Source organism: Onychostruthus taczanowskii, unplaced genomic scaffold, assembly GCF_017590055.1.
Source record: "Onychostruthus taczanowskii isolate IOZ18803 unplaced genomic scaffold, ASM1759005v1 scaffold39, whole genome shotgun sequence".
Classification (NCBI taxonomy): domain Eukaryota; kingdom Metazoa; phylum Chordata; class Aves; order Passeriformes; family Passeridae; genus Onychostruthus; species Onychostruthus taczanowskii.
In genome coordinates this window covers 4,522,757-4,548,589 of record NW_024501348.1, presented here as the reverse complement: position 1 = coordinate 4,548,589, position 25,833 = coordinate 4,522,757, and the positions used below count along the sequence as shown (strand labels likewise).

Sequence of the window (25,833 nt, the reverse complement as noted above, 5' to 3'; positions counted from 1 at the left end):
AAAACATGTATCCATGCCAATTCAGCATTCATCAGATCCATGTTTTCCTTCTCACCAGAATCAGTGCCTCAGGCCCATCTCCAGTACTTGCAACACCCTTCACTGACGAAGGAGTCTCCTCAGCTAATTTAGCAGATGCAGGGAAGGACAATGTCCATCGCTAGAGCTTTGCACTATTGTGAGTACATCACCAGTGTGCGAGAGGATGTTTGGCCCAGCACACAAGGGCAACAAAGCCCTCCAGAACCTCCAGATCTCACCTGCTTCATTTGAACAGCCAAGCTGCACTTTGCATTTCCAATTACCAAAGCAGGATGATCAAGGTGTGAAGACAAATCAGTGGCATCCTTGAGGCTAACACACTTCCTGCAGAGGAAGAAAGGTGAGAAATGAACAAGCCACAAAACCTCGGTGGAGTCGGCCATGGCCTGTCCAGCAGCGGTTCGTGCCACATGGTGCTCTCAGGTGGGAGGAAGGATTGGACATAACCCTTAGTGCCACGGTCTAGTTGACGTCATGGTGTTCAGCCATAGGTTAGATTCGATGATCTGAGAGGTCTTTTCCAACCTAACTGATTCCTCGATTCTGAACTCAAGGGACAGCAACAAAACCTGACCGACCCAGCCCGTCCGCACCACCCCCGAGGCCGCCGCCATTTGCGGCCGCTTTGCCGCCAAAACGCGTCGCCGCGCGGGCGGGGGAGGGCCCCGTCACGTGGCCGCGCGGGGGCGAACCCCGGCGCGCGTGGCGTCTCGTCACGTGAGGCGCGGAGGCCCCGCCCCCTCCCCGGCCCCAGTCCTTTGCGCCGCGGGGGGACGGCGGGCGGTGCGCGCGCGCGCGCGCCGCGCGCTCCCGCGCGTCTCCATCTCCTCCGCACGTGACCCCCCGTCCCTGGAACGTGGCATTGTGTAATCACGTGACCCGGGAGCGGAGCGGGGGGAGCCGGGGGAGGCAGGAGGGAGGAAAGGGGGGCGGGGGGGCTGCGTACGCGACGGAGCGGGGTGCGAAGATGGCGGACGAGGAGGCCGAGCGGGAGAGCGGCGGCCCGGGCGGCGACCTCCTGGAGCTGCGGCGCCTGCGGGAGCGGCTGCTGGAGCTGGAGACGGGGCTGCGGGAGAGCCGCGAGCCGGCCGTGCAGGCGGCCACCGAGTACTGCAAGCAGCTCTGCCAGGTCAGGCCGCCTCTTCCCTTTTCCTTTCCCTTCCTCCGTGCCCTGCCCCCGCCCGCTCCCTCCCCTCCCCGGCGGGGTGTGTGTGTGTGTGTGTGTGTGCGAGCTTGGCCAGGCCGGAGCGCGGGCGCCGGGCGGGACCAGCGCCGCCCCCGCCGCGGGGAGCCCGCAGCCGGCTCCCGGTGCTGCGGCCGGCGCGGGAGGGGGGAGCGGGGACTCGGGGCTCGGGACCCGGCCGAGCGATCGCCGCCGCTCGTTGCGGGCTGAGGCGGAGTGGCCCCCGCGCCCGCTGCCGCTCCGGCCCGGCCCGTAATCCCCATCCCCCGCTTCGCCTCCCCCCGCCCCGGTTCTCGCGGTCTCCAGGCCCCTTTGTTGTGCTCTGCGGCTCGGCTTATCGAAGGGCCCTTTGTTCCTGGCGGTGGCGGACCGGGGGCCCCCCCGTCCCCGTCGCTCCGACACCCCTCCTCCCCTGGGGGCGAAGGGAGGGAGGCGGCGGTGCGGGCGGTGGGGGCTCCGCCGCTCCTCCGAGGGGCCGGGCAGGAGCTGGAAGTCCGTCCCGCGTCCCTTGGCGCGGGGCTCCTGCTCCGTGTCCTCTTCCTCCCCGCGCTCCCTTCCCTATCTTGTACACTGTAGGGATAGTGGAGTTTCTGCCATGCTGGGAAGGTGAGGGTGGTGGACCGTACAGAGTCTCCCGTGGTGGTGGCAGGTCTGTGGTGTTGCTGCCCGTTTTCTTGCCCTATCAAGGGAGCGCAATCCCACCTCGGGAGAGGGCTCCCGAGCCGGCACTGTTTGAAGCACCATTGTGTGTAATTGTTCAGCCGTCGGGAAAAGGCCCGCTTCCCGGAGCTTGGGCTGGTCCTGAGGCACGGTTTGTTTGCAGGTGTTTCTTCTGGGCTGGTGAACCTGCTGAGTATTTGTTCCTCAACAAACTTTGTGGTACTAGCTCCACAGACTGCTAAGACAGCAGACCATTTTAGTCATATCTGTGTCTATACATGGCCTTGATTTCTCTTAGGTATCCTTTCTTGGATAGCATTAGGTGCATCCCAATGTATAAAACAAGTTCTCAAATAATTTAAGCCACAGAAACCACTAGTTCTGTAGCTTTACTTTGTTTAATTGTCTGGCTGATACTAGTGATAGTGTTTGTTTACACGTTCCTGTCACCCATTCATGGACAGTCAGGCCGATTGTTAAGAGGTGGAATGGATAAGAGTGAATTCACATGGTTAGTTTGAAATGTGTTTTATTTATGATTTTTTATCTGTTTCTTAAGGAGTTGATTCTTGGTGGCCATTGTGGCATGCTAATTTTACATCTGTCGCTTCTGGATTAAACTGGGCTCTACTTCCTAGTAACCAGGAAGATTTGCTACTAAATATTTTAAGCATAGTTTTATTTAGTTTTGTATATACAGTATTCATATGTCAGGTTCGTTTTTCTCTGGTCAAAATTTATCATAGTGTGCCTGGTTAGAATGTCCTTGTTGATGCACAGAAACATTGGTTTATGTTGGTTCAGATCAGTGTGTTCTTAGTCTGTTTTATCTTTGTGCCTACTTTCTTAACTTCTTACACTGAGAGGTGGAAATCTGCCTTTCCTGGCTCCTGCTCGACTTGTGAATGAGCTGTTCATTGAGCTGAAGTAGTGTTGGGTAGGTGGGAATGAAGACACCATCCTTGACATGTACAGAGTAGATTACTGATGTCTAAAGCAGATTTATCACTGAAATCGTGGTTGCATGTTCTTAGCAAATGGCTTCAAGAATTGATTGATTGATTTAAAGTTTAACAAGTATGAATATTCTTCTCATTACTTTAATGACTGTTACAAAAGTCCGTTGTAAATCCCAAGTTTACTATGTTTTTTAACCATGCACCTTTTCAAAACAAGTCTTACTGGGCAAATCAGTTGTGTAGGAACTGACTTAGAAATCATGCCGTTTTGAAATGAGTTACTGTTCCTTCCATACCAAGATTTATAGTACGGCCGTATCTGTTTTTGCAGGCTGAAGGCTAATGTGTAACACTGAGGGTTGAGACATTCAGTGTTGAAAGATCCTGCTTTTCACATTTTGAATAGACGTCTAAACTGATGCTTAACCTATTAAAAAGTGTTGTTAGGCAAGTATTTTTGTACTGGTTCAGCAGGCGTTTTTTAAAATCTGTTCACCTGTGCTTGTGGTGCCAGAATACTTATCCAGCCTCTTCTGCAATTTTAATCCATTATTTGGGCTAACACAAAATAGTATTCATGATTCAGAGAGTAGGCTTAGCTACTTAGTTTGCACTGCATGACACGGGTTGTGGAAAAACCATCTCAGAAAATTCTTTCAAATAACAGTTTAAAGGTATCTGCCATGCTTTCGAGAATAAAGTCTTTGAAAATATATGCATGAAAGAAGGATTTGGTCAAATATATGGAGCTGAGAGTTGTTACTTATTATATGTATAAATTGAATATATATCACTTATTTATATCTTGGGTCTAGAAGCTCAATAATGAGGAGATATTTTAGTATTTCTCTCAGTATGATTTCACCTGATTTTTTTTTTCCCTTCACGTTTAGTTTCTACTCATGTAATAACTGCACAGACCTTGGAAGGTCTGGTGTCCTTGTTTTGTTTGGCCAGGTAGTCACTCTGGAGCCCAGCAACCACCTAGCTTGCTGCCATAAATTAACTTTTTTTTTTTTTTTAATGAAGTGGGTACCAATGTTCAAGAAATAAGCTTATTTTCAAACTGATGGAAGCTAAAGAATGTGCAGTAAAGTGTGGAAAGATCCTTAGGTTCAAAGACAAATAAAGGATTTAAGTATTCTGTTCTTATTAAATGAAGTGGGAGCTGTATAGCCAAGTCCTTTATCTGGTTTTGAAATACCTCAGTTTGAAATATTTCATAACCCAATAGTGTAGAAAAACTATTAAAAATACAGAAAAACAAGACCGTTGTAGCTTGACAGAAAGTGTTACAGACGTTTTCTTCTCTTGTAAGAATAAAGTTTACTTTGATGTATTTTATATGCAGCATTTCATTAGCTACAAATATGTGTGTTCCTGCTCTGATTGAAATGGTGCAATTATTCTTAAATTTTAAGGGGATTATAGACTGGACCTTAACCCTGTACCAGATCTGTGTGATTGTAGTTCTGCTCTCCATTGGCAGCCTGCAATAGAGAGCATTATTTTTATTGTTATCAATGGAATTCACATCCATATGGGTGTATGTAAAATGATTTTTTAATTGTGATTTGTGCTCTTCCGTTGCAATTCGGTAATGAGCAAATCCTTGACAAACAGTTATGTTTTCTCAAACTACATGAGAGCAGACTGTGTCAGACAAAACAAGTATCTTCAGCTGTAGTGACTAAAAATTGCAAGTGTAAATTTTGCAAGAATTCAGAATGATCTGAAGATTGCTGCTGTTATTGTCAGCATGTGGTGGCTGATTAGATTATTTTCAGACTTGGTTCTTAAAGGTGACCAGTTGTTTATATTCATTTGGAGACCAAAATGTAGTGTGTTCAGGTTTTTGTGCTTGAGAGCTAGGTGAGTGTGCTGCTGGTGGGTATATCAGGGCTCCTAACTAGGGACTGTGTTCCCTTCTAGTTGTCATTATGCAGTGTACACCTTTCTTTTAAAATTTATTTTGTATAAATAAAAACAGATTGTGGATTGGTAACACATTTTCTGTTGTCACTAGGTAGTTGTGAAATCTTTGTGGTGCTTCTGCCTCTTCTGACTGGTTTTCTGTAGTTGACATGTTTTTAGTATCCCTCCTTTGTTATTTTGACACTTCATCTCTTTCCTGCATCTGCTTCTAAGGGTTGGGTTTTTTCTCTCCTGCTGTACTTTGTGGTACAAATTCACCAAAAGTGTAAAGCAGTTAGGTTTGTTGTGCTAATGCACAAGTTGTGAGCATAAAGTGGCCTGTATTATAAGCATAAGATATGATTTGGATGGTTGTGTGGCCTTTCCTCAATAACTTTGAATGCACTTTTGGTTCTTTTCTTGGTTGTCTTGTCATGTCTGCCTGTTATGAAAAAGATGTGTTAAAAGTGTGCTAAGCTGTTAGTAGACACATTAATATCCTTCTAGTGTTGGCAGTTTACCCAGTAGTAACTTTGAATCTTCTTAATTCTAGTAGCAAAAAAGGTGTAATGATGATAGAAAAATGGGGAGGGGGGGAGGGGTAATGAAAATTTTTGGGCATTTCAAAAGATGCCCCAAAACTTCTTAGAAAGAAAAACTGGTTTTAACTGCTCTGGCTGTACTGTTTGTTCCTACTGTTTTTAGCTGACTTCTGCTGTGTGTTGAGGTTCTAGTGAAGCATTGGGACCTTAAGGTCTTAGCCTATTTTTTTTGGGTGTGCTATCATGCTAGAGCAGATCTTGGTAATATTTGGGGATATATAATCTGAGATGTCTCTCCTAAAAGCATACCTGCATATATCTACATAAAAACATTTGTTTATTATTATTACATATTTGTAATCACTGTATAAATGTTTTTGTAACTGTGCAATCACTGTACGAGTTTTTGCTAATTATTTGTTTCTGTTGGAGATTAGTCTTATGTTTTCTCTTACAAATTCTCCTATTAATCTTATTATAATTGGCATTGTTTTTATACCTTACAGACTTGATAACTTTCTGGTGCTGTCACCCTCTTCAACTGTCATTGTCTTCCTCACTTTTAATCTCTGTATTCTCAACTTCCTCTTCAGACCCAAGATGACGAAATAATCTTCATTTTTATCCATAAAATTTGAAATAAAGCATTTCCTAAACATTTTACTTACGTGTTCTGGATTTATCCAATCCCAGAGTCTGTCTTAATCTAATGACAAGGAAGTGTTTTAGTAGGCTGCTTTATTTTTTCCTGCAGGAGTTATAGTATGATCCCTTGCCAGGAGTAATTCTGTGTCTAAAGACCTCAGGATTTGAAGGATGTTTTTGCTGTTTCATTGAACACCTGCAGTTGTGATGTGACCATAAGATTAGTGTTCTCTGATGGTGAGAAACACCACCAGCAAAACATCAGGTGCCTTTTTAATATAAGTAAGAAGACATTTCCTGTTTTTTTAATATCACCCCTGATTTCTTACTCCAGACAACTTTAATCAAACTCTTCACTCAGTGGATAGGTAGATGTCCATCTTAGATTTTGTTTAGCTCAACAGCTAACAGTGATGTTTACATAATACAGGCACAAACTGGTAGAATGGAATTGTTGGTAAGTTGTTATTTTTTGAGCTTTCAGTTATGATGCAATTATGCCCTGTCTAATCAAGTCTGTGTCTCTCCTTTTGGGTATGCATGGATTCCATAGTTTCTGCTTCTTTGAGTAGAAAGTGTTTTCGGTTGAGTCCCGTGAGGGATTTTTACACTGAGGTAACACTTAAAAGTTTCTGTTACGATGTTTCTCTCTGTGCACATTTGCTTCTGCCACTCTCTGTTGCTTCTCATCTCACAGTTCCTATTTTTTTCTAAATACATTACCATGAGTGCCCATTACAACTTCCAATACTTTTGATTTTACTTTCATACCTGTGACCTCCAGATGTTCTGCTATTCAGGGAGAGTTGTACAGCTGCCAGAAATAGCAAGGAATCTGCTAAAATGTAGTACACTGCACAGTTCCCAAGTGCATGAAGAGAAACACCTGCCAGGCTGTGTCGTCATGCATTCTTTCAGCTGCCTCAGGTGTTTTTGTGCTACATCATCATGTGAGACCTGCCATGTCAAATAGTCACATTATCTCTCTGGGGAGGTGGATAGAAGCAAAACCCCCTGATATTTTTTTTTTTTTTAGCTAAACTACATGGAGTTAGGGAAATGGGCTTGCTTTCAAATAAAACAGTAAGTGTACCTATTCGGTTAAAATGTGCGTAAAAATATTTAGAAGAAAGCACCCTCACTATTTAGGGTAAATCTAATGAGTGAGCATAAATGTTCTAATCCTAAGTCCTCAATAATGGCATCAAGCCCCAGCATTGTGCTAGATTGGAGCTGGTCTTTGTTAGAACTTTAAAGATCTGTACTATAAAGTTTTATTAATAGATTTTCTTGTACTGAAATAATTGGTAGACCATCATTCCAAAGCAGCATTGATTATTGATAGGCCATAGCTACAAATGCTTGTTTAATCAAAACAATCCATTGAAAAATATTCAAAAAATCTCTCTGCATAATACATTTCAGTTCCGTTTTCTTTGCCTTCAATAATTTCTTCTGCCCACCCTTGCAGTTTAACTTAGTATCTTGTCACAGCTTAAGACTATTGTGATTTATTGTATCCCATGTAGATAATGAAAAGTAGCATATTCTCTTTCTGTTGGAAGCACCTCTTATATTTTCAATGCTGTTTTCAGTTATTTTCTGCTTTTTACTTTTGAGAACAGTTTTTGCAGTTCTTGATGTTAATTTTTATCTATTTCCCCCCTTTTTGCTTCGTTGCTATATCCCATATGTATGGGATTTTTGGAGTTCTTAATTGTAGGGAAGGTAGCAATCTAATAAGGATTTGGTAAGAAGGTGACAGTCTAGCTAAGACTTATGATTTAACTTAAAACATTTCTCCTTCCGAGTACAAATATTAAAGAGAAATATTAAATGTTCTCTGAAGCTAACAAATTAAGGCAGTTAAGAAGATGACAAAATGTTGATGTAGGGATAAAAATTATCAAAACCTCAGCATGTTGACAAAAGCTCCTCTTTCCGTGGAAGTTCAGCAAACAGATACTTAGTTTCCTAGTTACCCTGATGCACATATTTTGCAGAGTTAAGTCACTTCATGCTTTTACTGAAGTTAGAGAGAAAACCCCTTCTATCAGCAAACCACAGTTTCTCTAGGAAACACTTCTAGTGAAAAGTTAATACTCAGAGGTCAAAAAATTTTAATTGGTGTTTTTTAAAGGCCTCCATGCATATCCTTTTGCAATTATAATACAGTGTATTTATAGTTTTGAAGAGGGAAACTAGCATGAGGTTCTTAGGCCACCATCTTCTTTACAATGATGATGTACAACAATTTGCAAATTTTATTTTAAATAACAGTAAACAGTATGGTTTGAAACTGTCTTTTGAGATAGCATTTCCCATTTTATTAGGTCTGTGCTTTTGCATTGATTAACAACTTCATGTGTCATGTTTTAGGAAGTATGCAAGCCTTTTTTTTGAGGTATGAAATATTTGTTCCTGTTTATCTTTCCAAATATGCATTAAAGACAACTCCTTGGTATTCTTTCTCAGGTCTTTCATCTCTAGGGATGAAGTACACTGCTTTCATTTGTGAAGAGTTAATTTAATAACGCCTAGTACTTGGCAGAACAAAGATTTTCAGGGAGAAGATATATATAATGTCAAAAAGGCAGTGGAGCTTTATAAAATTTTTCTCTGAAGGTAGACCTGATCCAGTAGGTAATTGGACCAAACTTGCAAAAATATATGCCCATTTTTGGTAAAAATAGTTTGATCAAGTGTCTTTTCCATCTTCTCTTCTGTAACTGTTGCACAGTCTTCTGGTGTACAATATTTCTAGCTTTATTATTTCCTGTATATAGGTAAAGTAAATTAATAATTGATCAGAGAAATAGGGAAATCCTGTGCTAACTAATGTAGCTCTCACTTGATTGTTACTCATTCTGAACCACTCATACACTTCATTGGCCTTATAGGAACTCATGTTACATGGACTATCAACTATCAGAGCTCCATCCATCTTCAAAAACTGGCTCCTGGTGTTCATTCTCTTGTAACTGCTGGACAGGTGCATTTGTTGCTTTGAGAACCTTAACTCCCTGAAGTAAAATTCTTTAGGCTAAAGACCAGTCTTTATTTGTAACTCTGTTGTCTTTTGGATGAATAGAGCAGTTTTCATTTGAGCTGGTGTAGCATTCTCAATGTCCCATATATTAAAAAAAACCCCAGAATTTGGAAGGATTCCTCTTCTGTTTTTCAGAATGACGGAGAGAATGGATTCTGTCAAATAGATCCTGTTTGGTATTTGTGTATCTAATAGACCAAATATTGCTTTGGTGAATTGGTAAAGTACCTTCAGTGATCGGGCATTAAATCATTAATAAGGAGTTCCTCAGTCTTGTGATTCATAGAATGTTAAGGGGTTGGAATGAAACTTAAAGTCATCTAGTCCTAACCCCCCCTTGCCATGGACAGGGACACCGCCTACTAGAACAGGTTGCTCAAGGCCTTATTCAGCCTGGCTTTGAACAGTGCCAGGTTTGTGGCATCCACAGCCTTCCTGGGCAGCGTGTTCCAGTGTCTCATTACCCTCACAGTAAAGAATTTCTTCTTAATATTTAACCTAAACTTCCACAATTTCAATGTGTACCCATTACTCCTTGTGCTATCACTACAGTTCCTGATGATGAGTCTCTCTGGATTCCTTGTAGGCCCCTTCAGATACTGGAAGGTTGCTATGAGGTTTCCATGCAATCTTCTCTTCTCCAGGCTGAACTGCCCCAACTTTCTCAACCTGTGTTCATAAGGAAGTGCTCCAGTCGTCTTGTCAACTTCGTGGCCCTGCTCTGAACTTGCTGTACAATTCCATGTCCTTATGTTGGGAACCAAGAATTGGATGCAGTACTGTGGATGGGGTCCCACAAAAGCAGAATAAAGGGGAAGAATCACCTCCTTGGACCTGCTGGCCATGCTCCTTTTGGTGCAGCCCAGGATTCCATCTGGCTTTCTGGGCTGTGAGCTCACACTGCTGGTTCGTGTTGTCTTTCTTCAACCATCACACCCAAGTCTTCCTCTGCAGGGCTGCTTCCAGTGACTTCTCTGCCCAGCCTGTCAGTGTGTCTGGGATTGCCCCGACCCAGGTGTAGAACCTTGCACCGATAGCACCTCTTTGTTGAACTCCAGGAGGTTTGCACAGCCCTCATCTCTATCCTGTCAGGGTCCCTCTGGGGGGCATCCCTTCCCTCCAGCTTGTTTACCGAACCACACAGCTTGGTGGTGTCAGCAACTGTGCTGAGGGTGCACTTGGTCCCACTCTCCATGTCACCAGCAAAGATGTTGAATCAACCCCAGTACTGACCCCTGAGGGGCACCACTAGTTTTGTGTGGATAATGAACTGTCAGCCACAACTCTTTGCATGTGGCCATCCAGCCAGTTCTTTATCCGCAGCGTGGTCCAGCCATCAAATCCATGCCTCTCCAGTTTGGAGACAAGCGTGTCAGTGCAGCAGAGTATCAAACACTACTTAAGTCCAGGTTGCTCTGCCCCTATCCACCCATGCTGATCCTGTCGTAGAGTGCTTGTTTCAGGGGCCTGTGATAATATACTGGTTTATAACACAGGGAACACAAGGATAGGTACAAGAAGAGAATCACAAAAGACAATCTAAACTTTTTTTTTATCATTGGAGGGTTGGTCTTATGAAGAGAATTGTAGGGATAAAAAGTAATTTCTGTTTATGAATCTGTAATAGTTAAGGTGATAAAACTTCATAATCCCCATTCTACAGACTGGGAACTTGCATAATGTTTCTGTTGAAACTTGTGCAGCAACTGAACCCTGCTTTTGGATACCCAGCCAGAGTTGGTCATCATGTCAATGTGACGCAGGAACTCGGGAGTTCTGCTCGGGTTTGCCAACATATTCAGGAGAAAGTATGGCCTTGGCTCCTCTCCTTTCCCACATGTGAACACAGTGGAAGTACTTCGACACTGGTGAAAGGACACTGGTGGTTATTAGACACAGTGTGGTAGGTGTTGCCTTGTTCTTTCACTGGAAATATCAATCAGATGGAAGGCATCCTTTGGGATGTCAATTTGACTGTGCTGAGTAGACAAGTTTAAAATGACAACTGAGTAATCTTTCTACTGAGGATGAAGATTATCAGTTAAGTTATCATCAGAATTAAAAGGGTTTGAAGTAGCCGTGGAAGAAGTTGCATTCATCTTATTAAGACGGCTAATACAAAAATGCAATGTAGTTGAACTATAGAAGTATTGTAATGTCTCATTTCACTTAATGAGAGAGCAAGTTTAAGTCACCTATGTTGCAGGAAATGTACATATTTCTAGATTAGTCACAGTTATTTCTGGCTGTCTTCCTATTTTTAGTCTGCCCATATGCCAGTCTGATAATTAAAAGAATAGGTAAATTAGATTTCCTGGCAGTGGGTGAAAGTTTACTGTAATGAACATCCCGCCACATTGATGAAATGCTTGTTTAATAGCCAAATGCTGAATGCTCTTTTTAAGTAAACAGACTAAAATATGAGTGTTGGGATGACAACACTGAGTTGAGACACGATTGAATATCTGCATAGAGAGAAATGTAGACTAGAACTATAGCAAGTTCACTTATGTTAGGATGCAAGGGAGAAATTAGATGCCAATGACCAGATCAGAAAGAGCCTGTTAAATGCAAAATGTTGAAAAGGTAAAGGCAAGCCTAAAGAATGGTAATTTCTATTACTATATGTGACAAAGCATGAAGCTTAATGAAATTATTTACTAGTGTTTTAAATAACTTATTTGTTCTGAGATAGTTTATGGATGTAACCAGAGGCTCTCCATTCATTTTCTAGGTTTTTCTAGGTCTTTTTCTAAAACTAGCCAGGTTTGAATTCTAAGCAAAATAGTGCCTAAAAAATAATGGGACAAATGGCACCAAGGTAATTTTGCTTTTGTTTTGCCTCTTTCAGTTTAATAATTAGAAAGCTGAGCTCCTTCAGTATGTGTTCAGCATGCCCAGATGAAAAACATACAACTTGCTTGTGCCTTTTAACTTATATTTGGGGAAAGAAATATCTCTCTGTCAATTAAGAGAAGGTTCTGTGTTTAGTAATTAACTTTCAGCTGTGTCCCTTTCCTGTGGGGTTTTTTTTTAAACTTTCTGGGTGACGGTGTATGACATAATTATTATGACAGTTGTAGCAGAGCCCCACAAGCTGTTCTTCTATTTCTGCTTCTGTATTTGCTGAGGTGCTTTTTTTCAAACCTTCCTCCAACATAGACTTTGCCTTAAAAATAGAAATATATTTCCCAAAAGCGCAGTTACATCTCTTGGTTTTATATCTGTAAGTTGAGGGTAGTGGGTACTTCCCTGGTACTCAGTTATATGCCTTAAAGAACAAGCCTGAGATTCTTTTTTTTTGTCGTTGTAACGTTATCTGCCTAGTGATGTAGATAGAAATAGTTGGATTAGAGGCATGGTTAACTTTATATGTTTGTGTGCCAAAGAGCTGGGGTGCTAACGTTCCTAAAAATTGAATTATAACAATGGTTTAAAAAATCCTCAAGAAGTTGATAAAGAAACTTACCCTTACGATTATGGCATGGATTCTTTCCACAATTTTTGTCTTAACTCAGGTAGAGATGTACAGCCCTGAGAGTTACTGGCAAGGAGTTGTAAGAAGTCATCAAGGTCATTTACACCTTAGGTGGTGTAAATATGTGTAGGGAGAGGAGAGGAGAGTTCAAATACTCAGTGCACTCCTGCATTTTCAGAGTAATTTAAATCTGTGTAGTAATTGCATATTAATGGTAAATAGAGCTGCAATGAGTTTTATTTAAAAAAAAAATCCACAGAAGTAACCTAAGTAGAAGTGGTTATTTGGGCAGAATCTCTTTAGGCAAGAGTTAAAACACAGCTAATGGTAATTCTTACTAACTTTCTATGTTTGTTCAACTTTCATATTTTCTAATTTTTGTGGAATGATAAACAACATAACATGTAGTTATGTTATAAGCTACTGAATATATGTATGAATGTGTAGTGGTTGAACAGACTGACAAAATGAATCATTCATTGCAGGATAGTTGGTTACGTTTACTGGATTTCAAAAGTATTCTAATTCTTTCTAACAAATCAAAATTAGTCAGCAAGTAGTATCAGTTCTTTAACAATTGCCTGTTCTGTCTTTGTGTTCTGAACTGTTGTCTCTAAAAAGTCTCCAGGGAGGATAGCTTTCCTTAAGTATGAACAGAGGAATAAGTTACTGCATGTCTTGATTTTTTTGCTGTTTCTGTGAAAAAAAGCTCCTTTTCCTTTTCTGGTGGAGCTTGAGCATAAAACCTAGATATGTGTTAAATTTTCCAGTTTTGCCACAAAAAAAAAAAAAAAAGGTTCAATTATAGATCAGTTATTTCTTTGTATTGTGGTTTGATAGACAAGATTTTCAATTTACTTGATTAGTCTGAGAATAAAAAAAATTAAGAGGATGGTGGGGGGAGAATGTTTATTTAAAAAAGGCTTGTAGATGAATAGAGTTTTGCAACACTTTTACAGATTACCTTTAGAACTGTTCAGGAAACTAATACTTGAAGGTATTTGAGCTTATGTTTTCTTTCTTTAGATAGCACCAAAAAATCAATGCTTATTAAGTGAGGGCTATCTATATCACAGAGTGCATACCTGTTTATCTGGGTTCTGAAGGTACCAGTAATAACAACCAGTGCTACCTTGTAGGTGGTACTTCAAATACATGGTGAGTCAGGCAAGAATCTTTTTATACTTTCCTTCACGGGTGGACTTTTTTTTTGCTTGTGGAAGGAGAAACACTGTTATACAGACAAGAGTGTGAAAACATAGCTGCTCATACAGTCTAACAAAACTTGCTTTTAGTGTTCTGAAATTCTCTCTTCAGTAGATGAATGAGACAGTGGTTGAAAGAGCAGTTTTAGAATAGAAGTGTGAACCAAAAGAGTGAGTTCCTGTATGTTAATACTCTGGATGAGACCCAGGGTTTGCTTTGAAAGTGATCTGATCATCCCTGTTAGCACACTTCTTTTTACATTGTGGAACAGCATTACAGTGTGGAAATTTTAATGTCTTTTGGATGAAACTAAACCAGAAGCTGTACTCCAGGAGCAGTTGCAGACACTCTACTTCAACTGCTAATGGGTGTCCAGGTAATGCCAGTCTGAAACATGACCACTTGTGATGTGTTCACTGGAGACTTGAGTTCTCAGAATCCTGTTTCTTTGCTGTATCATCCACTCCCTGTGCATTGTACTGGGATGGTATAGTCATTGTGAGCCTTTTGTGGACCAGAACCTAATTGGCAAACTTAGATTCTGGTTTTGAAATTCATCTCTGAATGAGTGTTGACTCGCAGTACTTGCTAATCTTGACGTGACTTTCCCTTACTTTCAGCGGCAGGTTAGAGAAGCCAGTGATGTTAGGATGGCTTTCCAAAGTGTGAAAGCAGCTGGAGTTTTCTGTTTGAAGGGAAAGGAAAAAGCCAGCAAAGATTGAAACTGCAGCCTGTCAGTGGAGGAGAGGAGTTGTAATGGGAAAAAAAATTGGATAGCTCTGCACCATGCCTGCAGAAATTGAGAGTGAAAACAATTGCTTAAATACAATCTTGTAGTAAGTGATGGAATTAAGAGTCTGGCTTCAGTACTCTCTTCTGGGCACAAGTCAATATCTCCATTAGAATTAAAGCGTCATCATCTGATTCTTCAGCCAAAGGAGTCTTGGCTTTCTAGAGCTATACTTTGCTTAACAACTTCATTGTGAAACAATTTGGAAGACACATTCAAGTAAAAATAGCATATCAACAATGTAAAATCTTGATAGGCTTTAGAAATGAAAATTGAGTACAAATTGAGATGGATGTTCTTTAATCAGTACCATAATTTAAATAGTACTTGTCCTGTAGAAAATACAATTGCATTAGATTATGTCATCCACACTTTTGTAATGCAGTCTGATACTGTGTACCTGCTGGAGTTTTGCTGTTTGATTCTGGATTGTTTTGTATTATAATAAAAAACATGTAAGAGCTAATATTCGTGCTGCACCTGTGTAGCTACAAAATCAAGTCAGTGCTAAGCCTTGGTAAACAAACACGCAATCAGTTAAGTAGTGCCAGTTTGAATTTGTATCATTAAACTGCTTTGGAAATTATTTAGAAGTATAGCGCTGTGTTGTTTTGATGTAAAATGACCTCTCTGTGTACAGTTCTAAATAAATAAAACCTGGTTTTGTTCATTTTATTATGGCCAATCTGTGATAGCAGCAGTATTTCAGATGGATGCTGTTCTGTCTGATGCTTGTGGACAGGTTTAAAATATCTGTGATTTTCTATGTAAGTTTTGTTCTAACCTAAAAATCTGTAAAATACCCTACAGGCTATTTCAACTGAAAAACAAAATGGAAACAGGTCATTTATGTTTGGGCTTTTCTGTTGGACACAAAGGTGAAAGGAAAATAAAGATTAATTATCATCATGGTGATGTGGAGAATGTCTCGATCAGAAGGTTGGCATACCACAACAAAAGCAGTAGATACTCATATTTTTTTCTTGCTTCATTTTCTCTGTTCTTCTTTATATGTGCAAGAGATGGGGTTTATACTGTGTAACCATTTAATTTACTCTTAAATGCCTCAAAAATCATCTGTTATAGTATTGGTTTCTAATGACTAATGGTAAAGTCTCATGGGTAATCTCAGGTAGACTTGGTTTAAATTAGACATAGAAGTAAGGTTTTTTTGGCATGCAGAACTAGTTCAAGAACTGTTCAAGTTTTTGCTTGAATATTTGTTCATTTGACATCTTAGCTGGGTAGTTTGTTCTTGTACGAAGTGAATGTAAATGCTGATTGTTTGCCAGTGATTCCTTAGCTCTCTCCACTTTCCTCAAATAAGGTGGGAACCTTTCATGGCAACCTTAACCTCACAGTTTAAAAAAAAAAAAAAAAAGAGCTGCAGCAGTTGGCATTTTGTGTGGTGAAGGGGCTTGTTCTCCATCTTCTGGTAAAACACTGAACAACAAGGAGGAGAGAAGGCAAGGATAGAAATCACAAAAGTAAAAGATAGTTTTCATCTCTAGAAGCTTTAGATCATCAAGGCTGAGAATAATTGTAGTGTAATACTGTAAAGATTTTTTTTTTTGTGTCAACCTTTAGGATGTAACTTTGCTGTGGGACTCCATAAAGACATCATCTGGTACTAATGTATTGGTAGGAAATCTTCTTGACTGCAGATATGTCTAAATTTGGATTTCTAATTTATTTTTAGTGTCTGAGATACTAAGTTAAAGAGAACACGTTATAAAGCTATTCTGAACCAGTCTGTTCGTTTTCCTTACAGGAGAGAGGCATCACAGGCAATGTTGCTGTGTTCTCTTAAGTTCTGATGGTCTGGAAATGCTTCTGGAAGCAATTCCTTTTTAGAAGCTGTGAGGATGATTGCCCAGTGCATTGTGCTTATTGGTCATGCCTACTATCATCCTAGCCATCTTCTAGTTGAGTTTGTTTACATTGAATTCTTGGGGTGGGGATGATTTTACTATTGCAAACCAGGACTGATGCTCCCTGTGGAAGGGAGAGATCCGTTCACTTAGAGGTTTATTTCTATTTTACCAGTTCAGTTCTGTGACTTTTCATGTGATTTGGTAATGATACTTGCACAGGGCTGGAATTGCACAAAAGACTCAAGGCCAGCAGCCTGGCATAGTTTGTAAGCTATCATAATTGATAGCTTAAAAGCAGACTATTATCAGCTTTCCAGGAATTTAAACAATGCTGTCTTCATCACATGCTCCGTTCTTTAATGGTTGTAGTAGTCAGTGAGATCATGCTTCAGACTCACAGTTTTACTCTGAAAAATACAGCTTTCAGAAATGAACTTGTCTTGAATGAGATGAATGTTTAGCCTCAGCCCAAGACTCAGTGTAATAGGTTTGTTTTCCAGAAGACAACCCAAACAAACCAATACTTTTAATTCTGTTATTGTAAAGTCAGAAGGATAGCATCAACATCATGACTATACCTAGCTGCTTGATCAAGAACCCACATCGAGTCAGCATGTTCTTGTGTTTCATAGCTTAGGATTCAGGGCCTTTGTCAGGGACTAAGCTGTCTTGCAATTTCTAGCTCTTTCTCCAGTACCTATGGTCATCATGTTGCCAATCAAGGGCATGTCACCTCTGCATGCAGTTTGAGAATTTTTTTCCTGGCTATCCTAAAAAGACTGGAGAGCATTTAATTCTGTTGTCTTTATTCCTCAAAAGCAGTGTTGTAGTGGCCATTCAGCGTTTTTTTGACTTATTTTTTGAAGGTGTTTTATTTGTCACTATATTGTTCTGTTCTTGGTCTGACGAATTTATGCATGTACAATAAATTTATTTATAACAGCTTTATCTTTACATTGCAGTTAGAATACAATTCACAGATCTTTAAAAAAACCTTTTGTTCATCTATATTTAATGTAGGTGTTTCAGTAGTGAATTTATTGGTATTAAAAAGCACCAGTATATTCATTTTTTTAAAGAAATGTCTTCATCTTGGATATCTCAAAGCCACTGCATAAACCTATATACTTATGAAATGTTTTCAGAAGTTTCTGTACCTGCTGGTCTATCTGCCCAATCTCAAAATACTTGGTTACCCTAATATCAGGATGTGTGCACACCCTTAATGTGACACCATCTGGGAGCTGTGCTTGTGCACAGTTGCCTTGCGTGCTTCTGCGATGGAGTGCTGCACATCTGAGATTGCTCAGTATTTCCTGTTGTCAGTGAGCTTATCTACTGGCAAGATGTGACTGGTGGAGATTCTCAAGTTCGAGCAGAGAGTTGTGTCTGTGTGCACATTCCAGTACTGATGAACAGTCCTTGTGGAACCATGGATACTGTGAGAACTTTACTGAATATTTAGTAGTGCTCTTAACTCCCCAGCAGTTTCAAATCTGGTTCTGTTTTCTTTTGAGTAATAGCTAATTGTAAGCAGTTAGTTGTTGCTTGTTACTACCATACCTGAAAGGTCAACAATGTGAAGAACAAGCATGAAAAATACTTTTTCAGAGAGAAGCAGATAAGTCATTTTTCACTTCCAAAATTGCAATCTAAGGTTATAGACCCTTGGAGGTAGGATTTGAGGAGGTGTCTTTAATCTTACTAATTGGGTTATTTTGGTAATTGAATAGTAGACATCTCCTTTATTGGAGAAGAAATACAGCAAAGATAAATTATTGGGCCTCTGCTTGTCAGACTTTTAAATTCTTGTCTTCATTTAGTGATTCTCTTCAAGGTGTGGAGATTAGTGCCAAAGGTGACAAAAGTGAAGTACAGAATCATGAAGGGGAAAACATTTTTTTGCTAGAGATGTAGTAAATCTCACTTTTCTAAGCTGCAGTAAAATTACTTTTAAAGTATCAAAAGCAGAAAGATGGCAGTTCAGGAACAAGTAACTGCATAGAGTACAGAATATTGGCATACATTTCCATTTTAATAATCATTTTAGGTTTAAATGGTAAAGAGTCTTATAGCTTAGCTTCAGGACGACACTTTGTTTTGTAATACAAAGAGAGGATTGTGCTGGTAATACAAAACCAGGAGGCATCATCTGTTCTGTTTGCTTCACAGGTCAGCATGGCTGCACTGTCAGCATTCTTCACATTCAGCAGCAGTCAGATAGCATAGGAAGACTTTCAACAGACAATCAGTATTTTCATATGCTTGCTGCTCCAGTGTCTTGCTTTGTCTGCTTCTCATGGCTCATCATTGCATGTTTTAGTAACTTGCACATTGACAAGCAGGAGTGAGACTATTACTGTGCATTACATTCTTAAAATACTGCTGTCTATATTTGAAAGGTAGTTCTTGCTCATCTGTAGTACTACACAAGAAATTTGAGGACAGAAGAGTTTAAATAATTGCAAGCAGACAGTAGTGTGGAGATTTAAAGGTCAGTATTAGAATTGCCATTATCTTTTTGTGCTGTTCTTTAGCTGACCACAGGCACTATATTTCATGACCTGAGGGAAATACATACAGCCTTGTTTTTCCTCAGTTTGCATGGAAAAAGAAAACACCTTCTAGATGATGAGTAGTACTTGAACAGTACTTATGTGGTAGAAACACTGTGTGGTATTATAAAACAGTTCCTTTCACTTCTGTTGTATGTATTTAACAGGCAATGTCTGGTGCTAGATCTGATTTTGTAACATGATCTAATGTAGAAGACAACCATTCACAAAGAACATCTATTTAAATCATATCTCACTCCCCATGTCTTGTTGTCAGATAATAGTATTGCCATGGTAAGCTGATTTATTCCTTTAAAAAACCTAAGCCCTTGTCTTTCAGGTTATGAACTAACCATTGACTTAATTTATGTGATGTGTGTATCTCTGTCGTTACAAACTGAATCAAGAGAATTGTCTGCTTTTCAGAGTATCTGAAAAATGGCGTATGATTTTGACAAGAAACATGTACTTTCATGCACTCTCTGGAAAAGATTTTGGCACTTGATGTTTTTGAACTACCTTTGGCAAGAATAATGGTGTGAGATCTTTCCTTATTAGTCTAGTAAACTTGCAGGCTTAAACAGTCAAACTTCAGATATTCAAATACTGAAAGAAATCATCGTTATACCTCTTCCCCTGCTTTTTAATTTCTCTACGTTATTATCTTGTAGAGAGGATTAAGATAGCACAAATAATTTTCATGTATTGTCTCACCATAAATCAGGGACTGGGAGACAAAAATCACTCTTAAGTGAAGGTCAGGTTGATGACCACCTGAGGAACCTGACTGTACGAAGTTCGTTGAATCATTGAACGGTTTGGATTGGAAGGCCATGGGCAGGGATGCCGTTCACTAGATCAGGCTGCACAGGACCCATCCAGCCTGGCTTTGAGCAGTGCCTGGAATGAGACATCTAGATTCACCACCTTCTGAGTAAATTTCGTTCTAACATCTAATCTAAACTCGCCTGCTTTCAGTTAAAACCATTTCCCTTGTCCTGTTGCTATCTGCCCATACAAAATTTCTTACCCCCCTCCTTTCTATGAGCCCATTTAAATACTGGAAGGCCACAGTGAGGTCTCTCCAAAGTCTTTTCTTCTGTGTCCCGATCGACCTCTGCTCTCAGCTTTTATTCACAGGAGTGCTGCTCCTTTCCTCTCATCATCTATGTGGCTTCCTCTGGACCTGCTCAACCAGGTGTATCTGTCTCGTGTGCTGAGGAGCACAGATGCAGCCCTCCAGGTTGGGTCTCACAAGGACAGAGTAGACGGGGAGAATCCCCTCCCTTGACCAGCTGGCCACCCCTCTTATGGTGTAGCCCAGGATGCAGTTGGCTCTCTGGGCTGTGAGCACACCTTGTTGGCTTATGTTCAGCTTTTTATCCATGAGAACAACCAAGTCCTTTTCCTTAGGGCTGATCTTAATGAGTTCTCCCAGTTTGTACTCGCATCTGGGGTTACCCTGACCGATGGGCAGCACCTTGCACTTGGACTTGTTGAACTTCATGATGTTCTTGTAGACACAGTTCTCAAGCTTGTCCATGTCACTCTGGATAGTACCCCTTCCTTCTCTTGTGTCAACTACACCATTCAGCATTGTATCATCTGCAAACATGCTGAGGCTGCACTTGATCTCAGTGTCTGGGTCAGGGATGAAGATATTGAAAAGCGCTTGTTCCAAGATAAAGTCCTCAGGGACACTTTGGATCAAACTATGCTATATGTCTTCTTCCTTTCAGTCCATTTAAAACTAAGCATCCAATTCTAAACCAGTCCAGAGCAGTCAGAGGAGCTTGGTTTGACTCAAGTGGTTATGTTGTCAGGCTCATTGCAGCCTGCAGCATCTCTCTGCATCTTCCTCTGTATGGTGATTCCAAACTCAGGATCTCCAATTCATTTTCTCATGATCCATCATCTAGTGACACAAGCTGTGACAGGGAGGATCTTAAGTCAAGAAAAATATTCTTAAATCATGTACATGGTTCATATGGGAGACTTGCTTCACTGATTTTCTTCAGTTACCCTTTCTTGACTGGAACCCTCACTCTCCTTTGAAATTTCTTTTCATGGTAGTAGAACTGTAGCTATTCTTTACCAGCTTTGACTAAAGCTTGACCTGTTTTCTTGAGTGAGGCCATTGGTGGTTCCTCTGAAAGCAGCTGCTCTTTTGTATCAGTTGGTTGCTGGCAGGTACTGGAGGAATGAGAGGCATCCTTGTGTCAAGGGGAGCCGTGCCTCAGTGGGAATGCTCCATGTGAGCAGCAAGTGGCAGAGTGATCTCACTGAGAAGTGCTGTAGCTCCTGCGCCTGCCTGTGTGCGTGGAGCTGTGACATCGCTTTGCTACCTCTGCCACTGTGCAGTTGTTTTCATGGAGAGAATTCCTTCAGCCACTCTTTGTGTGCAGCTCCCTATGACTCATCTCCACATAATACAGTTGTGCCAAAGTTGTTGTTTGGACTTTCTCCTGTGTGGATGTGCTTGAAGAAAATCACTGAAATAAAGGTTTTGCTGCTTACTGCAGTTGTTTAAGAGGTGCAGCTTACCTGTATGACCCACTGTGTGTCACTTTCCCAGCCTCTTAGTCTTTTGGGTGTAGCAGGGAATGAAAATGACAGTCCCAGGCATGTCTTTACATAAGTTTAAATAAGCTTACCCTTATTCAGGTGTGTTCAGGGTAAGAATCTGTTCTTCAGAGCTGAAGAAACATGTAGGTGTGGACCATACACATGCAACATCTGTTAACAGTAAATAATGCTGCCTTTTAATATGAAACATATTTTACCACTGCTTTGGTGTTGTAGGGCTAGTTTTAGCAAAGAAGATTGTTCAGTAAAGCATCCTCTGGTGGGTGGGTTGCTACAGCAACAGTCTTGTAAGGATTCTGATAAAGATTGAAAATTGTCTGACTCTTACCTGCAGTTATACATTTTCTGCAGTTTAAATCACAGGTACAGTACATATTTTTATTGTACAGGTTGAGATTATTCCACTTTTGGAGGATTCTTGACTATGTAAGCTGCTGCTGAAATAAAATGCCTGTTTCAGTCTCAAAGGGGAACAAAACTTTTGCTGCTGTGCTTGGAATAGAGTACTTGGCTTGATTAACAAGCATGTCCCGACTAGGGAGATAAATAACTTAATGAGGCCCAGGGCTGGGGGTAAAATTCTTTCTTTTTATGGTTGTAAGCAGAGCACAACACTGATTCATTAAGCAAAGCAGAATGAATTTGATTTTCTTTGTATAGTGGCCAGTGCTGTATAGTCTAGAAACATCCAGACAAGGAAATCTGTCATACTCAAGAATATTTTTGAAGGGTGTGGTGGGTGTAAATGCTTAATATAGTTCACATAATGGCTTGGAAGTGGCTGATCTATATATATGAGATAAAAATAGCACTGTTTGATGCTGAAATTAGTGCCACTATGTTATAGTGCAAGCTTCTCTTCTTCTTTTTACAGTGTTTGCCACTTTAAAAAGGTGGTAGTAACAGGTCACCAACACTCCGAATACTTTTTGTTAGATAGTGTATTCTGAGAATTTGCCAGTCTGTTGATTACATCTATTTTGACTAACTGCTAATGAACTTCATATCTTAAAAATGAGATTTTATTTGCTTCAATTTATTTTTAATAATCTGAATGTGGATTGCAGTGATTTTCATTGGACTGTCATAGATTCTGCCAGTGCTTTTATAATTCTTCTCTCATCCAAATTTCTGGTATTAATGACTACGTGGTATTTCTGCAAAGTTTCTATTTGTCTGGGAGAATTCCTGCTCGGTTGTGTCATAGTGGGTCAGCAGTTTTCGGTATCCCCCCATGTGCAGATTGGATGGTGATACTGCCTAGCTGGTGGTTCTTTAGCATGCTGACCACCTACCGTGAAACTTGAGATCTGATCTTGTTGTTGCAGGTCTCAGTGGTCACTTGTCATGTTATGAATGTGTCTCTCTACTGAGCCTGTCGGTTTCTTCCTTAGGGTCTCATATTTGCAATGGCAAGAGAGAATATTCTTGATACTCTTCAGTCACACTTCTTAGATGATAAATTGTTTAGTTATATCTTCCTGCCTCCTTCTTTTTTCTTACCCTTTCTTCCTTCATGTCCTCAACACTTTGAGACACTTCCAGGATATGTTGTCTTGGCTTGGTAGCTAAGTTGGAAATGTCCTTTATTTACCAAAGCTTACATTAATCTTGTTGTTTGCTGTGGTCTTTTGAAGAGGAGATGAGTAAAAACAGGTGGGCCTCATTCAAATTTACATCAACTGATAACACGGTGTTTCAAGTATTAAACAGGATTCATGACTTCATAGATCAACTCCTAAATACCACCTTACTGACAGGAGTTATTGGCCAGATTTGGCTATTTGGCTTCCAGGCTAGTTGTAGCAAATTTGGACAATCTGGATAAAAGCTGGGTAAAACTGAATGGTAGATTATGCTGTCACTGCCTTGGTCTTGTACGTTAGCTACCACTTGGGAGGTTGGTTATTGTTGTGGTTTGGCTTGGGGTTTTTTTTAATAAGTATTTAGTCTAAAAAGAGAAGTATGTTTTTTCAAATTAATCAGAAAGGGAAGTAATTCTGTGTGACAGTGGTAGTTTTAACTATTTATCTCCAATTACAAAGTTAATAGTCTAAGCTAAGTAGCATTCCAACTGTACTGCAAAGAATTTTCCCAGCATATCTATGAATCAATATGAATGGTAAGCTGTCTGAATTTCAGATTACCATGTTTGTCCCTCTTTTATTCAGTCTCACCAGCAACTTGTTTTCACATTTTCCCTTTACAGGAAGAATTGTCTTTTAAGCAAGTGTGAAATTGGTTGAGCTGTAATACTCTTCTAACAAAAAGCACTTGTGTGGTGTTTTCTCCAGTACAAAAATGCAAGTCATTCTAAACACTTAAAAGAAGAAAAAGTTTGCTCCGTAAGAAAAAAGGATTACATCACTGTGCTTTTTATTTTAAATTTTCTGCAAGTACTGTACTGTGAAAGGTGCAGTGTTGATGTCTCTAGTGAATTCTTGACAAGAAACAACATCAGTTTGAGGAGAGAGGGTTGCTTTTACAGGTCTGTGGCTTTCATGTAAACCAAAGCTTATGCTATTCGTTCTTTTAATGTGACTACTTATATCAGCTGGACAAAGGGAAGAAGTTACTGTTTTTCCCATCCAAAACACTGCTCCAAGACCCAAAAAGTGAAGAATATAAAGTATATTTTCCTGGGCTGTTTTTTGTTCAGCTTTTCTGTTTTGCCACTAGCATCCTTAAACATGTCTTGTATGACAAGTCAATAATGGAAATCATAGTACTTATACTTATGAGAGTATTAGGACAGAGAGAGGCTTTTTGCTGGAGTTTCTTTAAGATTCTTTGAAGGCAACTGCTTTCTTCTGATCTGATTATTCTAGGGCATTGAGCAAAATTGCCAAGTGGTACTGAAATAGTGTTTCCTAATATTGTCATCTTGTTTATCCAGTCCTCCTCTGTTTTTTCTTACCTGCTTCAGCTCTGTTGTGCTCTTTCTTGATTTCTCTGCCATGATCTGTGGTGCTTTTGTGCTGCTCTTAGGAAAGCATCAAATTGAGTGTTACAGTAAAGCAGACAATATTCCAGTCAAGTTCAAGGTTCCAGTAGGAAGCACTAGATGCTCAGAAGCATCTTCTGCTGCTGGAGAGAGATAAGAATATGTGACTTCTTCACACACTGATTGTGTAGTAAGATCTCTTTTAAAACCAGTCCAGACTTTAATGAGGCACTTTGCCAAAACTTGCTCATTTCTTACCTGTTATCTCCTTGAACGAGATACCTTTGGGTCTTTGTTTTGGGTGAACATTATATAATGTGGTGATGATATTGTAATTGCAAATGACCACATGAAACAGATTTCTGATTCAGTTCAGTATAGTTGACATTTTTTATTGAGAGGATTTATTTGGATATTAAAATATAAGAATTTTAAGTATGTTCTTAATATTACCACTGGCTAAGTCACTACAGACAGCTAACATACACAAACAATGCTGAATTTTGACTTAAGCTTAGTGTTTTAACTAAGCTAGATTTGAATACAGGAATAAACCTAGTTTTGTTTTGTCTTGTTTTTTAATATGGTGGCTTGCATTTCCACAATAGTTAACATTCCTTTTCTTACTTTCTCATACATAAACTTGCACAAAGTTCCATTTTATCAGTTGAGTTGCATTGTATCCCAAACATAGCAAGTTCTTTTAGATGGTTGTACTAATATGTTAGAAATTAAACAAATTTTCAACATTTGATGTTAAATGCATTGAGAACCACTTTGTTCTGTTTTTTATTCAGGTGTGTGGGGGACTCTGTAGCCAAAGAGCTTTGTTGCTCAGAGGACTCCGATTTTCCTTACTGGAACAAACCTTGCCAGAATTGAAACAGTGTTGTCAAAATTAGTTTAATTACAGCTGACCATAAGAAAAAGGAGAACTGTGACTTTCACTAAATGTCCTTGACAGAATGAGCTCTGTAACATGCTTTCACACCAACAATCCTGATTTCCTTATATGAAGTAGGTGGTTCTGCAGACAAGGGGATAATGACAGATGTTCTTTTGCCAGACATCAGCAGGTCCTAGTATTTCATCTCCCATAGTATTCTTATAAACAAATCCATGAAATAGTCCACTGGCTGAAGTGTGGGTCCCAAAGACTTAGTAGTACAAAGTCCAGATGGCAGCCAGCTGCTTGTGGCTTCCTATCAAAAGCTCAATACTGGAGCAAATATTCTCTTAACTTCTTTATTAGTAACTGAATGAGGGGACATCTTCAACACTTTTAACAAAAGGGATGGTAGTGATTTGAGGGGAGCAAGCAAGGTAAGAGAGAGGTCAGAGAGACTGTTGGGAGTGAGCTCAGCATATGGGGGGAATGCACTGACACGTAGTTTGGCTAAGGTGAG

General features: G+C 40.1%; 1 protein-coding gene across 1 annotated transcript in view; it reads left to right on the top strand.

Moving 5' to 3' along the window:
- Positions 1-803: 803 nt before the first annotated feature.
- Positions 804-25,833, top strand: part of ZNF292 (zinc finger protein 292) — a 49,182-nt gene continuing 24,152 nt past the window's right edge. Inside the window, exon 1 of the mRNA XM_041412268.1 lies at positions 804-1,171. Coding sequence (XP_041268202.1) covers positions 1,010-1,171 — 162 coding nt within the window. The 5' untranslated portion in view covers positions 804-1,009. The remainder of the gene's footprint in view (positions 1,172-25,833) is intronic.